This window comes from Periophthalmus magnuspinnatus, chromosome 19, assembly GCF_009829125.3.
Source record: "Periophthalmus magnuspinnatus isolate fPerMag1 chromosome 19, fPerMag1.2.pri, whole genome shotgun sequence".
Lineage (NCBI taxonomy): Eukaryota > Metazoa > Chordata > Actinopteri > Gobiiformes > Gobiidae > Periophthalmus > Periophthalmus magnuspinnatus.
Window position 1 is genome coordinate 734,414 of NC_047144.1, and position 25,595 is coordinate 760,008.

General features: G+C 44.5%; 3 protein-coding genes across 5 annotated transcripts in view; 2 read left to right on the top strand and 1 right to left on the bottom strand.

Moving 5' to 3' along the window:
• LOC117387568 (NACHT, LRR and PYD domains-containing protein 3-like) overlaps nt 1-25,595 on the top strand; it is a 157,510-nt gene that overhangs the window by 42,502 nt on the left and 89,413 nt on the right. The gene's annotated exons all lie outside the window — the stretch shown is intronic.
• On the bottom strand, nt 115-19,384 carry LOC117386974 (carbohydrate sulfotransferase 3-like). 2 transcript variants are annotated; one of them, XM_055229739.1, is made up of 3 exons: nt 19,320-19,384; nt 3,868-4,085; nt 115-3,077 (listed from the first exon to the last, which is right to left on the bottom strand). In XM_055229739.1, exons 2-3 carry the CDS (start codon nt 3,945-3,947, stop codon nt 1,838-1,840), a joined length of 1,320 nt encoding a protein of 439 aa, XP_055085714.1. In that variant the 5' UTR covers nt 3,948-4,085; nt 19,320-19,384; the 3' UTR covers nt 115-1,837. The 2 variants fall into 2 exon arrangements, with proteins under 2 accessions (XP_055085714.1, XP_033840250.1); XM_033984359.2 differs by lacking the exon at nt 19,320-19,384 and adding an exon at nt 16,413-16,543 and having other exon boundaries at nt 154-3,077.
• Nucleotides 17,915-24,453, top strand: ghitm (growth hormone inducible transmembrane protein). Its single transcript, XM_033984373.2, has 9 exons — nt 17,915-17,981; nt 18,806-18,955; nt 19,660-19,762; nt 19,960-20,071; nt 21,378-21,519; nt 21,614-21,722; nt 22,928-23,116; nt 23,737-23,908; nt 24,365-24,453. The coding sequence occupies exons 2-9, from the start codon at nt 18,827-18,829 to the stop codon at nt 24,450-24,452; spliced, it is 1,044 nt and encodes a 347-aa protein (XP_033840264.1). The 5' UTR covers nt 17,915-17,981; nt 18,806-18,826; the 3' UTR covers nt 24,453.

Here is a 25,595-nt window from a genome sequence, read left to right on the forward strand (position 1 = left end):
GTGATATAGGACTGTTGCTATGGTAACCAGCAGTTCAAAACCAGACATGACATCATCTGAATGGTGAATAGTCCTCAAAATGGTGCCCCTGACAGGAAGCTGAAACCCACGATTATGAAACCAGTAAAGAAACTTTTTATTGTTTATATTTTTTGTGAATTTTACATTTATTTATTTAAACGTTTTCATTATAAAACAGTTGAAACGCTTCACCCACATAAACCTCATCGTCTCGGTCTGGTCCAGTGTGGTCCACAAATACTTTTTTTTTTTATCCCGGTACATTTCAAGTTTTCTTTGGCGTTGCCACTTTCGGTTTTTCCCAAATGAAATTCCAGGAAGCAGCTTATCTGGTCTCGGAACTTTGTGCCCTTTCCTCAAACACGAGTGCAAAAACGGACGAAAACAACGACGCCCACGAGCCAGAGGAACATCACAGAGGCTTAAAGCTGCACTGTGTAACTTTGAGAGAGAGTCACCAGCCTGTCTCCATGGTGATGTTACGGAGCTCAACGGACACGCCCACTTCAGATTCCACATTCACATTTGACTTTTCAGAAAGAGTTTGGAGGCTAACATCACAGAGGCTAACATCAGGGAGGCTAACATCAGGGAGGCTAACATCACGGAGGCTAACATCAGGGAGGCTAACATCACGGAGGCTAACATCACGGAGGCTAACATCACTGAGGCTAACATCACGGAGGCTAACATCACGGAGGCTAACATCACGGAGGCTAACATCACGGAGGCTAACGTCACGGAGGCTAACGTCACAGAAGCTAGCATTACAGAGGGTAACATCATGGAGGCTAACATCACAGAAGCTAACATCAGGGAGGCTAACATCACAGAGGCTAACATCACAGAGGCTAACATCACAGAGGCTAACATCACTGAGGCTAACATCACGGAGGCTAACATCACGGAGGCTAACTTCGCAGAGGCTAACATCACAGAGGCTAACAACACAGAGGCTAACATCAGGGAGGCTTACATCACAAAGGCTAGCATCAGGAAGGCTAACATCACGGAGGCTAACAACACAGAGGCTAACATTACGGAGGCTAACACTGTGGAAGTTAACATAATGGAGGCTAACATTGCGGAGGCTAACATCGTGGAGGCTAACATCGTGGAGGCTAACATCAGGGAGACTAACATCATGGAGGCTAACATCACAGAGGCTAACACCACAGATGCTAACATCGCGGAGGCTAAAATCATGGTGGCTAACAACATGGAGGCTAACATCACGAAGGCTAACATTGTGGACGTTAACATCGCAGAGGCTAACACCACGGATGCTAACATCGTGGAGGCTAACATTGCGGACGTTAACATCACGGAGGCTAACAAGCTAACTAATATCCATAACACGGTTGTTTTCAGTCCAAAAGAAAAATAAAACAAAAACAAAACATCATTAATTTAAAACTTAAAGTCGGCAAAATGACTTAGCGGTCATTAGTTACCTCATAGCTGCGTTACCTTCAACAGCCTCGCTCCTGATTGGCTCTTTGGTTGCTATGATATTCGAGGTCGGAATTCCAAATATGGAACTCGACTCCAGATTAGCCGCTATAACTGCTAGCCTCGATGAGCTTCATTTGGAGCCGAACGCTGCGGATGACGTCACACTCGCTCAGTCACTTCGTTATACAGTCTGTGGTTTAAAGCTCTCCTGTGGGACATTCCAGGCACAGTAATAAGCGTAGAGACAAGCATGAGCTGTAACCTCCATCTGGAAAGTTACGCAGTGCACAGTAAATACAGTTTTTAAATAAATCTAAACAAGCAACACCATTATAAATACGTTAAGTCCGTTCTGTAAAGTTCATAAGGAGCCGAACGCCTTATCTTCTATTAAGCTAATCGATCTGTCCGTTAGCATCTTTTCACTGTTCACCACTTTGTATCCAAACAGTTTCAACGTCGGTCGGCAAACTCTCTGCACGACCTGCGCTATTTTGAACGGCAAACTGAACCGCCATTTTTCCACGTGCTCCGACGAGTTCCTTTGCAAAGAGTACACTCCGCTAGCTTCGTTTTGCGAGACCTGCGTGTTTCTCACAATCCACGACCTCACCTGCGGCGTGAACGGAATCCCGGCAAACTCGTACATCTCCGTCGCTTTCCTCATCGGGAACCTCGCTATGTCCTCGTAGCGGACTAGCATGTAGCGCCCGCGTAGCCATTTGGGTCGTTTTAGCCCGATTTGCGCCGACATCCGGATATTATCGCAGTTTCCCTTTAGCTTTCGAACTTCGTCGTCGTCTAAAGGAACGTTCCCTTGCGTCGCCCATTCTTTCCAGTTTTTGTATTTTTCAAACGCGACCATTCGAGATGCTAGCACCGCTCTCGGGTCGCGCACAAGCTGGATAAACTTTACGTCCAGGCTCGGGTCTTCCGCTAACGGTCGTAGCGTCTCCAGTTGGCGTACGCGGACTGATTTGATCGCTCTGTGATCTTTCTGCAAGCAGGACTGCGACGCCATGGTTAAATTCAGCGGTCCGCATTTCCTTGTCTTGCAGTGAAATTTCTCGAAATCTCCTTGGACGAACGGGCTGCAAACGGATTCCGCGCACAACGAGCTGCTGGACCACCGTCGGAAGAGATTCGTCGTGACGTGATCAACAGGAAGTGGCTCTATAAAACTCTCCAGCAGCGAAAAGTCACATTGAAACAGCTGTTGCAGGACGTCGCGGTACGCCTTAGCAGAGGCCGTGGCGTTCGTACCGCCGCCTTCCAGCGTTAGCATCTTCTCGACGTGCCAAAGCGGCTCGAACAGATAAAACATGTTGTCTCCCTGTTGGTTGAAAAACTCCCCGACAAACGAGGAGCCGGTTCGCGTGGTGGCGAGCAGCAGGATGTGTTTTTGTTTGGATTTGGCCTTGGGCGAGTTCAGGTGGGAACTGTAGTTTTCCAGGCGTCGTTTCATCAGGGTGAAAACGGGAGCGCTCGTCCTGGGGTGAAAGGTCAGGGAGCCATTTTGGTTTGGCTTCGGCGGGATCTGGAGGGCGGAGTCGGGAGGGAGGAGGAGCTGGGGCTGCTTCAAGGTGAGTTTGTCCGACACCCTGAAACGACAAGAAGAGGCGCGTGGGTAAAGGTGCAGTGTGTAACTTTTCTGCTCGTCTCTACGGAGATTTCACCAAAACACCAAAGAAATAAATGAGGCGTCGTGTCAAATGTGTGGATATAAAACTTTGTGTGAATGTTCTACGCAGCAAATACACGAGAGTAAAATATCGACCTGTGCTGGAGATTTAAGACCAATATCCCATTCGCTAAAAAGGTCAAATATCGGTTTGATATATCGGTTTATCTCTAATCGGATTTGAACATGTTTACCTGAAATACCATCAGGACCTTTCATACAGTTCATTAAAGTCATAAGCATCAACTACGATCACAGATAAAAGCATCTCCATGGAGACTAGATCGTGGCAAACCGTCCACGAGGAAAGTTACGTAGTGCACTTTAAAGTTAGCAACAAAAAAAACAAAACAAAAAACTTTACTAAACCGTGAACAAGGACAAGATAAATGTCCTGTGTTAAAGGGAAGTGTCCCTGTGTGTCCAGAGTCTGTGTGTCCAGTGTTTCGTCATAAACTACATAAACATAAATGGACTTAGCTAACATGCTAACCGCTACGAAGCAAACAGGAAGTGACCACGGGCACACTTCCTGTTCCGTCGACTCAGACTCATCATTTTGGTCTTAAATGTTCGTATTAACCCGCTCTACATTAGTTTTATTTGATTTGTTGACCTCTTGACGGGGGTCACGCAGAGGTCACACAGAGGTCACGTTTATAAAATCTGAAATAAATGTAGATAAAATAAACACTTTGTGGAGGACCCACCTGGATATGATCTTGTTCTCCTTCTCGATGATGACCAGCGCCAGCACAAACACCACGGGGATGGAGTATTTGAACCTCATCCTCAGAGTACTACTGCCCAAAGTACTGCCCAAAGTACTGCATAAAGTACTGCATAAAGTACTGCAGTGTTTTCAGATGGGTGAGTGTGGTCTGTCTGTGTGATGTGGAGTTGTAACGTTCACCAGGTCAGTCTCCTCCTGAGAACGACAAAGAAGAAGAGGGTTTATTACAGAGGGAAGGTGTGAAATGTGGTTTTGAAAATGAAAAAAACAAACAAATAAGACGAACGAGGGACAGTGTTAAGGTTAAAGTAAGAATCACATTTGAGTTTTATGTTTTGAGAAAAGGATTTTGTTCGAACTTCACATTTTAAACTGTGAAAAAGACGGAAATCTGAACTGACAAACAAATACAAGATGTTTGAACAGATCTGAACTACAGGGTTAGACGTTTTTATTCAGAAAAAAAGAACAGGAAGTGATCACGGGCGCACTTCCTGCTCCAGCGACTCTGGCTCCAATTCACTTTCTATTGAAAAACAGCGCCCTCTCTCTCTGTCTCTGCTGCTTCAGACTCATTTTGGTCTTAAATGTTCGTATTAACCCTCTACATGATCCTGGGGTTTTTATTTCACTATTGTGTCTGTAAATCAAGATATGAACATTAATAACAGACAAATCAGTCCCACTAGCAACAGGTTTGATTGACAGGACAGCGTTGCTAAGCGTCCACTCCCTGAACAGCCTCGCTCCTGATTGGCTCGTGGTTGCTATGATACTCATGGTCAGATTAGCCGCTATAACTGTTAGCCTTTAGCTTCTCTTCTTCTCCTTTTGACGGAGGGAAACCCGTCGTCTTCAAAATGACAGATTGTTCTACTTTGTTATTTCCTCTGAAAGTTCAGAATCTACAAAATAAAAGACTCGGTGCAATAACAGACTCGTGCTGAGGCTGTACTTCATCTGAAGAACACGCTCGTGTCTGTCACACGTGTTTTTATAACAAACATGATGACAGTGTTCAGCACGTTTAAGATCAGCGCGCGCACGTTTAAGATCAGCGCGCGCACGTTTAAGATCACATCAGATCATCACTGTGGAAAAATATATAAATAATCACAAAACAAAACAGAACAAACATTAACACAATTTACCACAACAACAGAACAAGTCCTGTGTGAACACATGTGTGTGACCTCAGGACAAAACACAGCAGCCCTTTAGAGGAGGAGGAGGAGGAGTAGTAGTAGCAGTAGTAGTAGTAGTAGTAGCAGTAGCAGTAGCAGTAGTAGCAGTAGCAGTAGCAGTAGCAGTAGTAGTAGTAGCAGTAGTAGTAGCAGTAGTAGTAGTACTTCAGTACAGTTGTTTGCAGTCGTCCAAACAGAACAGACGAGTACTGCACAAACTACTACAGGTACTACGAGTACTGCACAAACTACTACAGGTACTACGAGTACTGCACAAACTACTACAGGTACTACGAGTACTGCACAAACTACTACAGGTACTACGAGTACTGCACAAACTACTACAGGTACTACGAGTACTGCACAAACTACTACAGGTACTACGAGTACTGCACAAACTACTACAGGTACTACGAGTACTGCACAAACTACTACAGGTACTACGAGTACTGCACAAACTACTACAGGTACTACGAGTACTGCACAAACTACTACAGGTACTACGAGTACTGCACAAACTACTACAGGTACTACGAGTACTGCACAAACTACTACAGGTACTACGAGTACTGCACAAACTACTACAGGTACTACGAGTACTGCACAAACTACTACAGGTACTACGAGTACTGCACAAACTACTACAGGTACTACGAGTACTGCACAAACTACTACAGGTACTACGAGTACTGCACAAACTACTACAGGTACTACGAGTACTGCACAAACTACTACAGGTACTACGAGTACTGCACAAACTACTACAGGTACTACGAGTACTGCACAAACTACTACAGGTACTACGAGTACTGCACAGACTACTACAGGTACTACGAGTACTGCACAGACTACTACAGGTACTACGAGTACTGCACAGACTACTACAGGTACTACGAGTACTGCACAAACTACTACAGGTACTACGAGTACTGCACAAACTACTACAGGTACTACGAGTACTGCACAAACTACTACAGGTACTACGAGTACTGCACAAACTACTACAGGTACTACGAGTACTGCACAAACTACTACAGGTACTACGAGTACTGCACAAACTACTACAGGTACTACGAGTACTGCACAAACTACTACAGGTACTACGAGTACTGCACAAACTACTACAGGTACTACGAGTACTGCACAAACTACTACAGGTACTACGAGTACTGCACAAACTACTACAGGTACTACGAGTACTGCACAAACTACTACAGGTACTACGAGTACTGCACAAACTACTACAGGTACTACGAGTACTGCACAAACTACTACAGGTACTACGAGTACTGCACAAACTACTACAGGTACTACGAGTACTGCACAAACTACTACAGGTACTACGAGTACTGCACAAACTACTACAGGTACTACGAGTACTGCACAAACTACTACAGGTACTACGAGTACTGCACAAACTACTACAGGTACTACGAGTACTGCACAAACTACTACAGGTACTACGAGTACTGCACAAACTACTACAGGTACTACGAGTACTGCACAAACTACTACAGGTACTACGAGTACTGCACAAACTACTACAGGTACTACGAGTACTGCACAAACTACTACAGGTACTACGAGTACTGCACAAACTACTACAGGTACTACGAGTACTGCACAAACTACTACAGGTACTACGAGTACTGCACAAACTACTACAGGTACTACGAGTACTGCACAAACTACTACAGGTACTACGAGTACTGCACAAACTACTACAGGTACTACGAGTACTGCACAGACTACTACAGGTACTACGAGTACTGCACAGACTACTACAGGTACTACGAGTACTGCACAGACTACTACAGGTACTACGAGTACTGCACAAACTACTACAGGTACTACGAGTACTGCACAAACTACTACAGGTACTACGAGTACTGCACAAACTACTACAGGTACTACGAGTACTGCACAAACTACTACAGGTACTACGAGTACTGCACAAACTACTACAGGTACTACGAGTACTGCACAAACTACTACAGGTACTACGAGTACTGCACAAACTACTACAGGTACTACGAGTACTGCACAAACTACTACAGGTACTACGAGTACTGCACAAACTACTACAGGTACTACGAGTACTGCACAAACTACTACAGGTACTACGAGTACTGCACAAACTACTACAGGTACTACGAGTACTGCACAAACTACTACAGGTACTACGAGTACTGCACAAACTACTACAGGTACTACGAGTACTGCACAAACTACTACAGGTACTACGAGTACTGCACAAACTACTACAGGTACTACGAGTACTGCACAAACTACTACAGGTACTACGAGTACTGCACAAACTACTACAGGTACTACGAGTACTGCACAAACTACTACAGGTACTACGAGTACTGCACAAACTACTACAGGTACTACGAGTACTGCACAAACTACTACAGGTACTACGAGTACTGCACAAACTACTACAGGTACTACGAGTACTGCACAAACTACTACAGGTACTACGAGTACTGCACAAACTACTACAGGTACTACGAGTACTGCACAAACTACTACAGGTACTACGAGTACTGCACAAACTACTACAGGTACTACGAGTACTGCACAAACTACTACAGGTACTACGAGTACTGCACAAACTACTACAGGTACTACGAGTACTGCACAAACTACTACAGGTACTACGAGTACTGCACAAACTACTACAGGTACTACGAGTACTGCACAAACTACTACAGGTACTACGAGTACTGCACAAACTACTACAGGTACTACGAGTACTGCACAAACTACTACAGGTACTACGAGTACTGCACAAACTACTACAGGTACTACGAGTACTGCACAAACTACTACAGGTACTACGAGTACTGCACAAACTAATACAGGTACTACGAGTACTGCACAAACTACTACAGGTACTACGAGTACTGCACAAACTACTACAGGTACTACGAGTAATGCACAAAACTACTACAGGTACTAACGATACTCAACAAACTACTACAGGTACTACGAGTACTGCCACAAACGTACTACAGGTACTACGAGTACTGCACAACTACTACAGGTACTAACGGTTACTGCAAAAACTAATACAGGTAACTACGAGTAGTCTGCACAAACTACTACAGGGTACTTAACGAGTACTGCACAAACGACTACAGTACTAACGAGTACTGCAAAAACTACTACAGGTACTACGAGTACTGCAGAAAACTACTACAGGTACGAGTACTTGCAACAAACTACTTACAGGTACTACGAGTACTGCACAAACTACTTACAGGTACTAAGAGTACTGGCACAAACTAACTACAGGTACTAGGCGAGTACTGCACAAACTACTACAGGTACTAACGAGTACTTGCACAAACGACTACAGGTTACTACTACGAGTACTGCACAAACTACTACAGTGTACTACGAGTACTGTCACAAACTACTACAGGTACTACAACAACAAGTACTCCGTGTGCAGTACTCCTTTGCGTGTTTGTGTGTGTGCGTGCGTGTTTGTGTGTGCGTGTGTGTGTGTGTGTGCATGTTGGGGTGTGCCTGTTTATGTGTGTGTTTATGTGTGTGTTTGTGTGTGTGTGTGTGTGTTTATGTGTGTGTGTGTGTGTGTGTGTTTGTGTGTGTTTGTGTGTGTGTGCCTGTTTGTGTGTGTTTGTGTGTGTGTGTGTGCATGTTTGTGTGCGTTTTCTCCCACATTAACCCTTCCTTCTGCCTGTGGAGCTGTCGTTTCGCACTGGGTGGGCGTGTCCCTGAACGCACCGCTGCCCGTCCACAAAACAGACACTTCCTCGAGACGTTCACAGACACGAGTGGGATATTTATGTCTGACACCGAAACTCCAGCTGGAATAACACGACAACCTGGAGCAGAGCGAGCGAACGACATCACAAAGGGTTTGATTCACGCCGTCGCTCGTTTGGCGTGATTTTCCCGAGCGTCCGAAAACGTGCAGAATTCCCCAATCCTCCAAAGTTCTGCTCCGGACAGGTTTAACGCCAAAGACGAAGCAGAACAGGCGTCGTCCGTGCAGGTTTGAGTAATCTAGAGATCTCTCCCGGGCCCTATTAGCTGTACGAGCATGTACGAGGCTCCGCCCACAAGCCCACATCACCCACGCTCCACACGGCAACTCTCCAGAAATATACAAAAACACGACACAAAACTGTACCTCCTCTTTAATACCCCACAGAAGTAAATACCTCCTCTTTAAAGATGCACTGTGTAACATTCCCTGTCATCTGCTCGTTTCCATGGAGATGTTCATGTTTTGCCTAATCTTGCATTTATTCAGTCACAGGTGTTTTTTTTTCTTACAGAGAGTGGGAGTCAGCTCTCCACAGATCTGACCTGTAACCTGACCTGGCCGTGTCCTCGTCCTCGTCGCCATGGAGACAGAGTCCCTGTGTGTGTGGAGGGCATGTCCCAGTAAAAGTGAATGGGTTTAGGGTTTGTGTGAAATTCTCCAGAGGCTCAGAAGAAAAACACACAGAGAGTTTAGAGAAGGAGCCGTCTGAGGTCTGAGGTACACACGGCACGTACTAGTGCTACTGCACGTACTAGTACTACTGCATGTACTAGTACTACGGCACGTACTTCTACTGCTACTACTACTTCTAATATCACGGCTATGCTAATACTGCTACTACTACTTCCACTATTAACTATTACTTGTAATTGTACTTGTAATGCTCTTTACAGACTTATCAAAGCCTCTCAAAGAGAATACACACACACACAAACACACACACAAACACACACACACCCCAACACACCCACAAACACACACACACACACACTATCACATGGTAGGTGCTGTGGGGGAATCAACCCTCTGACCTTCAGGTGGACACTGCTCTAACCACTGAGCCACTGTCGCCCCAAATGTGCAATCACTACGGCCACTACAGAGCGACAATGACCTACAACGACCTACGGCCACTACAGAGCGACAATGACCTACAACGACCTACGGCCACTACAGAGCGACAATGACCTACAACGACCTACGGCCACTACAGAGCGACGATGACCTACAACGACCTACGGCCACTACAGAGCGACAATGACCTACAACGACCTACGGCCACTACAGAGCGACAATGACCTACGGCCACTACAGAGCGACAATGACCTACAACGATCTACGGCCACTACAGAGCGACGATGACCTACAATGACCTACGGCCACTACAGAGCGACGATGACCTACAACGACCTACGGCCACTACAGAGCGACGATGACCTACAACGACCTACGGCCACTACAGAGCGACGATGACCTACAACGACCTACGGCCACTACAGAGCGACAATGACCTACAACGACCTACGGCCACTACAGAGCGACAATGACCTACAACGACCTACGGCCACTACAGAGCGACGATGACCTACAACGACCTACGGCCACTACAGACCGACAATGACCTACAACGACCTACGGCCACTACAGAGCGACAATGACCTACGGCCACCACAGAGCGACAATGACCTACAATGACCTACGGCCACTACAGAGCGACGATGACCTACAATGACCTACGGCCACTACAGAGCGACGATGACCTACAATGACCTACGGCCACTACAGAGCGACGATGACCTACAATGACCTACGGCCACTACAGAGCGACGATGACCTACAACGATCTACGGCCACTACAGAGCGACGATGACCTACAACGACCTACGGCCACTACAGAGCGACGATGACCTACAACGACCTACGGCCACTACAGAGCGACAATGACCTACAACGACCTACGGCCACTACAGAGCGACAATGACCTACAACGACCTACGGCCACTACAGAGCGACAATGACCTACAACGATCTACGGCCACTACAGAGCGACAATGACCTACAACGATCTACGGCCACTACAGAGCGACAATGACCTACAACGACCTACGGCCACTACAGAGCGACAATGACCTACAGCCACTACAGAGCGACAATGACCTACAACGATCTACGGCCACTACAGAGCGACAATGACCTACAATGACCTACGGCCACTACAGAGCGACAATGACCTACAACGACCTACGGCCACTACAGAGCGACGATTACCTACAACGACCTACGGCCACTACAGAGCGACAATGACCTACAACGATCTACGGCCACTACAGAGCGACAATGACCTACAACGACCTACGGCCACTACAGAGCGACAATGACCTACGGCCACTACAGAGCGACAATGACCTACAACGATCTACGGCCACTACAGAGCGACAATGACCTACAATGACCTACGGCCACTACAGAGCGACAATGACCTACAATGACCTACGGCCACTACAGAGCGACAATGACCTACAACGACCTACGGCCACTACAGAGCGACAATGACCTACAACGATCTACGGCCACTACAGAGCGACAATGACCTACAACGACCTACGGCCACTACAGAGCGACAATGACCTACGGCCACTACAGAGCGACAATGACCTACAACGATCTACGGCCACTACAGAGCGACAATGACCTACAATGACCTACGGCCACTACAGAGCGACAATGACCTACAATGACCTACGGCCACTACAGAGCGACAATGACTGACAATGACCTACAATGACCTACGGCCACTACAGAGTGACAATGACCTACGGCCACTACAGAGCGACAACGACCTACAACGACCTACGGCCACTACAGAGCGACAATGACCTACAATGATCTACGGCCACTACAGAGCGACAATGACCTACAACGATCTACGGCCACTACAGAGCGACAATGACCTACAATGACCTACGGCCACTACAGAGCAACAATGACCTACAATGACCTACGGCCACTACAGAGCGACAATGACCTACAATGACCTACGGCCACTACAGAGCGACAATGACCGACAATGACCTACAATGACCTACGGCCACTACAGAGTGACAATGACCTACGGCCACTACAGAGCGACAACGACCTACAATGACCTACGGCCACTACAGAGCGACAATGACCTACAACGATCTACGGCCACTACAGAGCGACAATGACCTACAATGACCTACGGCCACTACAGAGCAACAATGACCGACAATGACCTACAATGACCTACGGCCACTACAGAGTGACAATGACCTACGGCCACTACAGAGCGACAACGACCTACAACGACCTACGGCCACTACAGAGCGACAATGACCTACAATGACCTACGGCCACTACAGAGCGACAATGACCGACAATGACCTACAATGACCTACGGCCACTACAGAGTGACAATGACCTACGGCCACTACAGAGTGACAATGACCTACGGCCACTACAGAGCGACAACGACCTACAACGACCTACGGCCACTACAGAGCGACAACGACCTACGGCCACTACAGAGCGACAATGACCTACAATGACCTACAATGACCTACGGCCACTACAGAGCGACAGTGACCTACAACGACCTACGGCCACTACAGAGCGACAATGACCTACAACGACCTATGACCATTACAGAGCGACAAAGACCTACGACCATTACAGAGTGAACCTACGACCTCCAGATAGAAGCTGAAAACATCGTCCAGACGAGCTTTGAAATCTTAGAGTACTTGAACAAATGAAAGAAAAGTACTACCACTACTACTAGGCCTACTACTCCTACTACTACTACTACTAGGCCTAATACTACTACTACTACTACTACTACTAGGCCTACTACTCCTACTACTACTCCATTTATTGGTGAAGGTCAATCATTTCTCCAGGCAACTACAAAAAGAACCGTCCACCAATTGAGGAGTGACTGAATAAAGCAACAGACAGCATGAACTACTACTACTTCTACTGTAGTAGTACATCTGTACTCATAGACAGTAGAAGTACTTCTACTGTAGTAGTACTTCTGTACTCATAGACAGTAGAAGTACTTCTACTGTAGTAGTACTTCTGTACTCATAGACAGTAGAAGTACTTCTACTGTAGTAGTACTTCTGTACTCATAGACAGTAGAAGTACTTCTACTGTAGTAGTACTTCTGTCTGAGTACAGACTCAGACGTGGTTGAGTGGTTCAGAGCAAAGGATTAAGATTCTTTTCATGTGGTCAAAGAAATACTTCTACTATTACTTCTACCACTACACGTATAATTATTCCAGGATAATTCAATGTTTTGATTAAACGGATTCATTTTATATAAAGTTTCAGCCATAAAGTCTCAAAGTCATTGAGTCTTTTATCTTTAACTTGACCGTAGATTCTGGGTGAAAACACACAAACGAGCTCTTCTCCCTGGTATTTAACAGTACACAGGATATACTCGTGTGTTGTAGTTCTTTTCCTGTGTATTACTTTATCTGTGTATCGTGTTTTCCGGACTATAAGTTACACTTTTTTTCCCGCGGGTGCAATTTATGTGTGAAATATATGTGGTTTTTTTCTTCATTATTATGCATTTTTTGCCTGGTGCGACTTATACTGTTTTGTTTGTTTTGTTTGTTTTTTTCTCTGGCTTTTATGCAGGGCCGGCTCAGTCTATAATCAGACTGACCAGCTGCTTAGGGCCCCGAGGCCACCAGGGGGCCCCCAAGAGCCCAGACATTCATATTGAAAATAATAAAATACACTGGTCTCTCACTATATCGCGGTTCACTTTTCGCAGTCTCGCTGTAAAATCCTGTAGAAACTCGTTTGTGTTGTTCTTTTGTGTTTGGAGGCGTCTGCTACCGGGGGCCCCAGACACAAATCCAGCTAAGGGCCCCTGAAAACTGGGAGCGGCCCTGGTTGACTCAGGTTTTAGACGTGCTGTAGAAATAACCTTGTGTTGTGAGTTGGATTGGTTGATGTTCGGCGTGTCATTGGGTTGAGTGTGACGTTTAGCGTTAGCGCCGCTAATACCGTGTGCACACATCGTCCCCGGGGCCCGTCGACAGCTGCTGTGGTCATTGTTGTTTAATATGGAACAAACCAGAAATGAGACATCAAGCGTCCATCATGTGGTTTGGTCGAGTTGGATTTAAACTCAGTCCAAACTTCAGAGGCTGTGGTGCAAAAATAACCACTGTTAGCCGCCATTTTGGACGCTCCCAAACCACGAGGGAGGATGACAGAGCGGAGCGGCGGATACGAGACGGGATGTGATGTTTCTGTTACTAAGAAGATTTAAATAGAATTCCTGTTAGGCCTATTATTAAAGGGCCTTACCATAAAGTTTATAAAGAAGTGGACTAAGTGAGTGCGCCGTCGCCCAAGCTAATCGAGGCTAGCAGTTATAGCGGCTAGCTCGGAGCTGAGTTGCATATTAGAAACTCCCTCCAACTGCGAGTATCATAGCAACCAAAGAGCCAATCCGGAGTGAGGTTGTTCAAGGTAACGCCCCTTCTCTTTTGCTTAACAACGCTGTCAATCAAACCTGTTGCTAACGCTAGCAGGAGCGACCTCGGGGAAAGAAGGAGACGCCGGATTTGTCTGTTATTAATGTTCAGATCTTGATTTACAGACACAATAGTGAAATAAAAAAACCAGGATCATGTAGAGGGTTAATACGAACATTTAAGACCAAAACGTAGCTAACGCGGCTAGCTGGTTAGCTACGTCCATTTATATAAACAGTAAAACGAGTCCTATCCCGGTTCAGACGTATTGCATAAGCAGCTCCTGAGGTCAAAATAAGTCCACTGTGAGCTGTCTGCGTCATAGTCGAAAGCATTTTACTGTCCAATCAGGAAGTGCGCGTTAGCATGCTAGTTGTTGCGCTCTGAGAGTTGTGAAACGTGCTTATAAACTCATCTTGGTGAATAATTAGGATTTGGTAACTTTGGACCAAACTCTGTTCCGTTTAAAGACGATAAAAATCAGGTTCGGCAACTTAACGTATTTGTTTAAAGCTACACACTGGAACTTCAGCGGCTTGAAATCAGCAGTGGCCATTGTGCAGTGTTTGTTGCATCTTTGGGCAAGACACGTCACCGACCACGTCTCCGTTTGAACGAAGCGTGCGTTTGAGCGACCGGTGATGGCTGGAGGGTCCGACGCCGCGGATTGGCAGCCTCACGTTTGTTGGTCCACACCTGGGCGGCTGTGGCTACGTTGAGGGCGTCCCGCGTGGATGTCTGTGGCGGAATGTTGAGCGGTCGCCGTGGTGGCACATTAGCAAACGCTGTCAAGTAAGTTTCTAGATCATAGATTGATTTTACACAAAAAGGTGAGAGTGACTAAAAAAAACAAACTGTTGGCTAATGCTAATGCTAATGCTAGCTTGTGACTGTAATGTTACGTGAGAGGGGCTTGTTTAACAGCACAAATCATCTGTCGCAGTTCAGCTAAATCGACTCTTTCTGCTCAGATTGTGCTAAAACAAAACTCAGATTAAAGTCTAGCAGAGCGTCAGACAGAGCAGTGCCTCCGGTTAGCTTCAGCGCAGACGACACCCGCCGCAAAGTATCTGTAAAATCATTTTGACTGCTCTGAAACAAACTAAAGACGCCGCGAGGAGAGTAGACGAGGACACATTCTGCACCAAACCGGAGTCACGCTCGTCCAATCAACTCACGGAAACCACGGCAACAGCGGCTCGTTTTAGACCGACCCAAACTCGATTTAGTCCAGACGAAAACCGACCCACAAGTCTCCACGGGTCAGTCTCATTTTTAAAGTGTCGGGCCGTTAACCCGATGACGTCCAGTGAGTTCTACTTTGTATTAAATTAGTTTTAATGTGATTTTGGTCAATTCAAGTTTTTTTGTGACTGCGAAAGGTTTTTTTTTTTTTATTGTTTACGCATCAGAAAAGACATTTATATATTTAAATTCAGTGTATATCTGTCAAAGTAATAATACACGAGTAGACGACGGCAAAATACTCTAAACATAAGAAATTAATGAGCGTTTTTAGAGAACAGGTGAGTTGTTTTTATGTATTATTATTATTATTATTATTATTATCATTATTTTTATTTTATTATTATTATTATTATTATTATTATTTATATTTTATTTTTGTAATGTTTTTTTGTGGGTTTTTTTTAAGATTCTAGTGAGTCGAGTGTCAAGGGAGTTATAATTTGTTTTTTGAGAATTAAAAAAAAAAACATAATTTGACAAAAAAAACTAAGTTGAAGCCAGTTGGACCAGTCGAATATTCTTTAGCCTATATAAAAAATAAAAATAAAAATAAATAAATAAATAAAAGTAAATGACAAAAAAAATTCAAAAGAAAATGAAAAATAATAATAATTAAAAAAAAAAAAAAAAAAAAAAAAGGTTTTCTCCCAACATTTGATTTTCCAACTCTTTTTGCATTAATTCAGATAAAACAACATGACAATCTCAGTCTTTAACTTTGGGGTAAACTCTTCCATTTCAAAGCCTGACGCGCGTTACTCACCATTCTGCACATCCGCGCTGCGTAAAGTCTCCATTTGGTCCCTGAGTTGATCCAGACGCGCTCCAAACCTCTCCAAACGCGCACAGTGTCCGTCCTGAGTCTCCATGTTCATCCCGCGCGCGTAAACTCACACCAAAGCGCGTGAAGAGCGTCAAAAGTGAAGATGAGGAGAGGCGAGTCCATGTCCAGCCCCACTCAGGCTCTCACTCAGGCTCTCACTCGGGCTCTCACTCAGGCTCTCACTCTCGGGACACTTTTGGAGCCTAAAAGGAGCGCGAGGAGGAGGCGTGGTGCCAAACAGGGAATTAGAAAATCCCACGAGGTCTGACACTGGCAACATGGCACCAGGAGACTCCAAAACAAGTCAGGACGGGTTTGTTTTTTGTTTTTTTATTTCTTTATTCTTGGTACAGCGGATGGAAATGATTCTTGAGCTGTGATCCGGTGCGTTTACTTTCATGTTCAGTCATGTCTGTTCAATAACACGTCAATCAAATAAATAAATAAATAAATACAAAAATAAATGGAGACTAACATTCTGAGCATGTTTTATGAATATTTGGGGAGTTAATACATAAGTTAAGACATAACATAAGGAGGATAAAGTTTGGTAAGTCCTTTTATGCTTAGAGGAAGACTATGGCGCCATCCAGTGGACAACAGGGAGATGTGCAGCCACCAGGGGGCAGGCTGTGGGACACAACTCACATATGTTAATGCAAATCTACTGGCTAATTTGAGGAAAACGAAATATATTGAAAAGGGATAGTAAAGTAGAAGTAATTAGGTCCATGTTAAATACAGTAAAAAAAAAAAAACTCAGACCTAACACTTTGTACTAGGTTAAGTGCTTACTAACTGACTAACCAACTAACTCACTCACTCAGTGCTGTACCCACTTTGAAATAGACTGTGTTTTGGGGAGAGAAAAAAATGAAAAAAATAAAAAATAAAAAATAAAAAATAAAAATAAATTAAAAAAAATTGAAATTTTAAAGTAGCCTGGCTGTGGTCATTTTAATAGTATTGTATTATTTTTTATAGATTTTTATTTCATTTTATTTTTATTCATCCATTTATTTTTAATTGTATTCATTATTATTTATTTTTATTGATTTATTGATTTTTATTTTATTTTATTTATTATTTATTTTTATTGATTTATTGATTTTTATTTTATTTATTATTATTTATTTTTTATTCATTTATTGATTTTAATTTTATTTATTATTATTTATTTTTATTCATGTATTTATTTATTTTTTTATTTTATTTATTATTATTCATTTATTTTTATTTGTATTTAATTATTTTTATTTATTTATTTTCTTTTTTATTTTCTTCTTATTTCTTTTTTTTGCCGTCATATAAGAGGTCAAAGAGGTCGTACAGTTCAGAAATGCGCCTGTAGTTTATTCTGTAACCGTGTCTCACCAAAAAACTACAAATCCCGGTGTTCCCGTCCCTTTTTGATGACGTAAGCATCCAGAAGTTTCACGGAGCTCGCGGCCGTTGCGTCAGAATCCTGCGCACTTGAGTCTGAGGTGAACGGCGAACCTGTCTCTGCGGGTAAGTGTCTGAATTTGACATTTTAAAACAAGTATTATCGATTATTTATGTGTATTTAAAGTGTCATACATCGTGTACTGAATGTGATTTAAACCTGGGTGTATTTCCGGTGAGTTATTCGGTTTAAAAGCTTCATTTTCTGCGTCTCTTCTCTGTACGCAGTTACACGGAGCTAGCACATGTTAGCCGTTAGCATGTTTACTGTTTAAATGGAAGGTCACTATTTGATTTCTACAAGATTAGTTTAGTTTATTTTCATTGTATCATGTTAATACTAAAATATCCAAACATTACTTTTCGTTTTGGTTTGTTTGGGCCGTGTCTGCTTCTGTTATTGGGATTATATTGAGATTAAAATCATAAAAAGTGTTAAAACAGTCAAATGGTATTGTTTTGTTTTAATCTACTTGTGCTCCTGATATTAAGTCTTTATTCATCCCTGTTAAACTGAATGTTGTGGCGTAAACGTAATAAATTAGTTGGAGGTTTTATGTGAAATTTTAAGTGAATTTGGTTTAATTTAATCTTGTTTTTATGCAAATATTGAGGCGTTTGTTCAATGAAAATAAACCGCATGACTCAGCAGGTCCCACGTGACCTTAAACTGCTGTTACATTTTCAAGAGTGATGTTTGTGTCTGATGAAGATGTAATACGTTTGTGTAACTACAGTTCCTGTTCTAGAGAATATGATTCAAAATCAATGCCCTGATTTATTTGGGTTCATATAAACTTTATTGTCACAGGTTGGACCCTTAGTTTGTTGATCGTTGTTAATATCAGAGTTATTGTCCCTCTGACCTCCTGACAGACTCTTCTCCTTAGGTTCACATCAAACTCAGAATCATGCTGGTGGCGAGGCTGTCGTGCCTCCGGGCTGTTCCTCTCTCTGGGCTGCGTCCAGTTTTCACTCAGAGTGTCCCTGCTCTCAGGACGTCCTGTCTGAAGACCTGCTCCCCGCTGCTACGGCAACAGGTCAACAGCCAGGAACAGCTTTTTTATTTATAATAGTTTATGATAAAATGTGCACACATTTGATGTTTTTGTGGGCAAAAAAAAAAAAAAATCAGATTGTATTTCTAAGTTAATGTGATGTGTGGTCCACTGTATGTGTGAAGTTTAAATAACCCGAGTGCTGAAGCAGTGTGGCTTCACCAAACATGATAATCACAGTGTGAGGACAGGGAAGTAACGAAAGAAACCAAGATGAAAAATGGTAAATTAAGAAGTATTTTAATGAACAGGGATGTTAAAGGAAAACCAAACAGAAGGGCTATAAAAATATTGGATCAAACTGTACCTTGCAAGGTTTAAACAAAAACACAGAGTCAGTACTTACAGCGAAGAGTCTCAAGACACAAAGTCACTCCACTGTAGTGACATGAATATGGCACACGGGCCACCAGCCCCAGGTGTCCTGAATCTTCTTAAATTGGTGGGAGGCGGCTGAAGGTCGGGCCCAGGATTGGACAGACTGGAAAACAGTCCTCCAATCACAGCCAAGGACTCCAACAGACAGGATTATGGGGAAAGGCGACAGATTCAGGGACACAAACCTAATGGACAAACAGCTAAAATAACTTAAGGCCAGGGCCGTAACACACACACATGTCACAGAGTTTTCTCTTTGTAAGACGTCTGCTCGTGAGCTGGTGTTAACTTTTATTTCTCTGTTTCAGGGTTTGTCGACCAAGTCCAGGTTTGGTTTCCGTAAAGTTCGATCGGCCAAAGAGACGCTCAAAGAGACGGCGTTTGGGCCGGTTTCAGAGACCGCCATCAAAAGTAAGTACACACTCTCCTGACGTAGACTATTAACATATTTTATCTGTGAACATGTTTAAAGAGCCCCTGAAATATAAGAGTCAGGAAGAATAATTAAAATGTGCTACTCAATAACAAGATGTAAAGAAGCCACCAGCGTTTACGTGAATCCACTTTTGCACTTTTTGACTTGTGTTTCTCGTGTGTTTGGTCTCCAGTCGACAGCACAGGGAGGTTGATCCTGGCCGGAGGAGCTGCAGTGGGACTGGGAGCTCTGTGTTACTATGGACTGGGAATGTCCAATGAGATCGGGGCCATCGAGAAGGCGGTGTAAGTTTGAACTGTTTACATCACCGCACTATTTTCAGAGACGCTTTGCAGAACCTCGTGATTCAGTGTCGTACGTGTCGCGGTTTTAATTTCGATATGAGTTTGTTGATTTTTAAAAGCCCCTGAAAGAACAAAGTGAGCGTGTCTGTCACAAACGCTCCGGCTCCTCTGCGTCGCTCTGTCGTCGTCACTAGTATCACGTGGTTTTTGCACAGGTTTAGATTTGCCTTTTCAGACTGAAGTGGAGCAGAGTGACCCGCCCTCATCGGCTCTCACCCCGAAGTTTGCAGTAGACTCTTTTTTTTTTTTCTAATTCGATGAAGGCCGTGCGCAGTCGTCTAGTTTTCTTCTTTAATGACTGTACAGAGAAAACGCAACGTACTGAACTATATGACAGACGTGATACTTCAGCTTTAAACAGATGATCGTGGTTTATGTCACTTCTTTTCATTTTTGGGGCTGATCTGAAGGTCGGTGGTTTGATTCCCGCTCTCGACCTGAAAACATCATCGGTTGAGTGTTTGTGTACACCGATGTATGAAAGTTGTGGAATTTCAAATAGTAAACACCTTTAAAAATTATATATATAAAATAGAGAAGTTGTCTTGAGTGAAAAAGTCAGATTTATTGAGGAGCTGTTGTCCCTGCGTCGTCTCGTCCTCCGCTCAAATGAACAAACTTACAGCGGATTTATACCATCAAATTAATGGCACTAGTTTTAATCGAGTCCACGTGACTCCAGGCAGTTGGACACATCGTCTTTTACGCTAACGAACAAGAAATATGCCTGTGAGTAACAACAGACAGTATCACCAAAATGATGTCGGAGAGATGGAAAACAACACATCGATACACAGATTTAGAGCAGAGAATGAGGATGCACCAGAACAATGTGTGAGTGGTTCCTTGATGTAAAGTGTTTTGAGCCTTGGAGCAGAAAAAGAAATCTATATATTTAAAAAGTGACTGTTTTTTATTTCATTTTTTTCCACTTGTTCCTCGTGAAAATGCCCAGTCGTACAAATAATAGAAGGGATTTCCACGATGAGAAAGGAGCAGATAAAAAGAAAAAAATACGTTATGTTAGTCTGTCCCTTTTGCTTTATAACACGCGTCTCTCGGCTGAACAGGGAACGCTTTGGAGGAAGTGTCTGGGGTGGGAGAAGTCTGGGAGAACTGCTCAAACTGCCCATGAGCAGAAGAAAATGGATGGACAGACTCAGCAGCTCTGCGTTTTCGACACATTTAGTCACAGATCATGTTGCGTTTCTGTGCGTTTCATGTCCCTCCTCGTGCGTTTCCTCAGGATCTGGCCTCAGTACGTGAAGGACCGGATCCACTCCACGTACATGTACTTCGCCGGGAGCGTGGGCCTCACCGCTCTGTCCGCCGTGGCCGTGAGCAGGACGCCGGCGCTGCTCGGGCTCATGATGAGGGGCTCCTGGCTGGTACGACGCACTTCTCAAAAGAACGTTTCCTGATCTGTCCTCAGTGTTTTTGTGTAAATATTGTTTTATTTTAACGCTTGCCGTGTCCAAACAGGCGATCGGAGCGACGTTCGCTGCCATGATCGGAGCCGGGATGTTGGTGAGGTCCATTTCTTATGAGCACAGCCCGATGCCCAAACACCTGGCCTGGATGCTCCACGCCGGTGAGAAGCAGCACACACTGATGCAAAAATGATACGATTTTTAAATGTTTGCTTCAGAATGTACGATGAAACGTGAGCTGTGTGTGTTTAGAAGTGTTTACAGTCAAGTTTGTGCGGTTTCTGTTGCCGTTTGAACATGTTTAATGAATTTGTTAACCCTTCATAATGATTTTTAGTATCCTTAATACAAACATAAACAAAGACTTAATCCAGAATGATCAAATAGTTTATTATGAATGATTCAGGTTTAATAACGACTTGTGTTGTTACTCTAATCTACCACTAGATGGCAGTCAGATTCTTTTTAAAGGTTCATCATGTTTTCTTACAGTAGTGGGTCAGAGAGGAAACAAAAACAGATGGAAAAACGGCAAAATAAAGTAGAAATTTAATTAACAGTAATGTAAAACATAAGTTGACAAAAGTGAATTAAACCGTGAACATGAAAATAAGCAAATAAACAACTACAAAGCCACAAAAACTAAGTCATGAGTCGTAAATAATCCTCATGAATTGAACATTAAAAGAGAAGAGGAAGAATAAACCCCTTTCATTCACATGCACGGATAAACACAACAGTTTGAGCAGAGGAAGAATGTTCCAGGTTTAAACTGGACTTTACTTTATTGTCGTCGGGGGGAGATTCTTTTCCACAGACACAGAGCTCGTCTGACACACACAGATAAACACCAAACATCACACTCGCATGAACACATTACAAACAAAACTCAAACACTGATTCACCAGGTTTAGTCCTGACTGAGCAGGAGGCCGGGGCTAAACAGGGGCTAAACAGGGGCTAAACAGGGGCTAAACAGGGGCTAAACAGGGGCTAAACCGGGGGCTAAACCGGGGGCTAAACCGGGGACGAAACCTGGACTAAACCGGAGCCTGTTCCTGAAGTCCTCAGTGTGAGATGGTTCATGTGGCTCTAATATGTCAGAGATGAACAGAATCAGTGACAAAGGAAAACGAGAGGCACATAAAGCACAAACACAACACCAAACACGGCGTCTGACAAGAGACACGGTCAAACAGCAGACTGACCACAGCCGCGAGGTGAACCTCCTTAAAGGGGAGGTGGCAGATACGACAGACTCTTGTCACGGGGCTAAACCGTGTTGTAAATATATTGAAATGAAAGTGTGGAGATATAAAAAAGCCTGATGCTCCTTCACCTGTTGACTGTGTTGTTGCTCCTCCAGGCGTGATGGGGGCGGTCATCGCTCCTCTGACCCTCTTGGGCGGTCCCCTGATGATCCGCGCCGCCTGGTACACGGCGGGCGTCGTGGGCGGGCTCTCTACGGTCGCCATGTGCGCGCCCAGCGAGAAGTTCCTGTACATGGGCGGGCCTCTGGCGGTCGGGTTCGGGGTCGTCTTCGCCTCGTCCATCGGTAAAAACACTCTCCAGCTCATCTCGTCCGTCATGAATTGTGAATTGTTAAGATAGTTTAAAGACGCACTCTGTCACTTTTCTGGTGAGGGGTCTGCCACCTGCTTGTCTCCATGGCGATATGATCCGCTTCCACGTTTTTTTTTTAATTCAGTTCCGTCCCTAAAATGCCCTGAAAAAGCTGCCCTCATGTGACCGCAGACCTGACCTGTAACTTGCCCTGGCCCCTGCATTTGTCTCCATGGCGATCGATACGTTTAATGCCATACTGTGGGATGTTCCAGGAAAAGCAGCGACATCACAGACGAGCAGACGAAGCACCCGCCACCAGAAAAGTCACGCAGTGTGTCTTTAAGGTCGTCCATCTGTTTAATAGTTGACACTTTACACCTGATGTCATCACTGTTCTCCGGCGACGCTAACCGGAGGCACTGCTCTGTCTGACGCTCTGTCGCTAAAGTCAGACCTGAGCTTCGTTTAAACACGTCTGACCTTAAAGAACAGACTGAGCTGGAGCAGTCGTCCATTTTTGAATTGTGTAGTTTTTTCTAGTGTCGCCGTGGTAACTGCTGAACATTCGTCCGTAGACACACATGTTGACCCCCTCTCGTCCTCTTCCAGGCTCCATGTTCCTGCCGCCGACCTCGGCCCTCGGCGCCGGCCTTTACTCCGTGGCCGTGTACGGGGGCCTCGTTCTCTTCAGCCTGTTCCTGTTGTACGACACTCAGAAAGTCATCAAGAGGGCGGAGACGCACCCCCTGTACGGCGTCCAGAAGTACGACCCCATCAACGCGTACGTATACTTCAACGCTCTGAGGTTAAAGCCGCACTCTGGAACTTTCCCAGTGGCCGGTCTGACACGTCTGTCCGTCTTTAACACGGCCTTAAGCGTCTCTTTTTACTCTGAAGCACCTTAATAAAGCATGAGCGAACACTTAATAACACGTTTACATGAGTTATCTCCATGGAGACGACCTCTACATCACGTCACAGGTCAGTTCTGTGGAGAGGCGAGCCCACTCACTTAAAAAAATGCCTGTTTTTTGAGGTCTTCTTGATCTATAGACACGGTTTTAATTGAAATTCAAGATGGACACGTCTATGAAACGATCCAGGCAAAGGTGTATCGTCTCCATGACAACGCACAAATGTCAGACCCTTCACTAGAAAAGTTCCCCAGTGCACCTTTACTTTACATTTTCTACCGTTTTTTTTTTTTTAAATAAAATGTCTTGTGTTTTTCTTCCAGTTGCATGGGAATCTACATGGACACTTTGAACATCTTTATGAGGCTCGTTATGATTCTGGCGAACGGAGGAGGAGGGAAAAGGAAGTAAAGATAAATAAATAAACGAATAAATAAATATATTAACATAAACGGAAACTCGTCCATAGAGCCATAAAACATCATCTCTGCATTCGGAGAACGCGGCGGCTTTGGGACATAATACTTCACTAGCACTTCCTCATGATTCTTGGTTGAAAATTGAAACTTTATTTGTCATTTAGCCTGTTTTGTATTTATTTAAACTCGCAGACTCTTCTCTGTGGGAGTGTATTGTACAAAGAGCTGATCCTCGCAGCGGTGAAAGGAGCAAATGTCTAACTTTGACTGGAAGAAAATATGAAACTGCTTTTTGTTTGTGTGTTAATGAAAAATACAATAATTTCACAAATAATATGTTGAAAGAGGGTTTTTTTGAGTCGGCTTCTACAATGTCCTGTTAAAGTCTATAAAATCTGAAATATTTAGTCTGCAGGATGTAGACTGAGGACCCCCTCTGACCCCTGAACCGGACCCCCTCTGAACCCTGAACCGGACCCCCTCTGACCCCCGGATGCACCTAGAAATTCTGTCTATAAAAAACAATGAACAGAACCGGTGACAAAGTGCAGCCCTGAGTCCAACCTGCACCAGGAGCAGGTCTGACTGCAGAGACACAGCTCCTGCTCCGGTCACACAGGGACCGGACCCCACACTCCCACAGCGCCCCCCACAGGACACCACGAGGGACACGGTTGAATGTCTTCTCCAGGTCCACAGAACACATGTGGACTGTGGCAAACTCCCATGAGCCTCGAGGACCCGATGGAGAGTATAGAGCTGGTCCAGTGTTCCACGACCAGGACGAAAACCACACTGCTCCTCCTGAATCTGAGGTTCGACTATCGGTTGGATTCTCCTCTCCAGTCCCTAGACCTTACCAGGAAGGCTGAGGAGTGTGACTCCCCTGTGATTGGAACACACCCTCCGGTCCCCCTTCTTATACAGAGGGACCTCCACCCCGGGGACCTCCACCCCGGTCTGCCACTCCACAGACACCGTCCCCGACCGCCACACGATGTTGAGGCCCACAACCTCCAGAGACCTGAGGTCCTGGGGCAGATCAGATCCATCAGTCTATTCTTTTTCAAATTGTTCTTTTTGGTAAAATGGTTTATTGATTTTCCTGGAGCTGCACTTTTCATTTTGCTCAGCA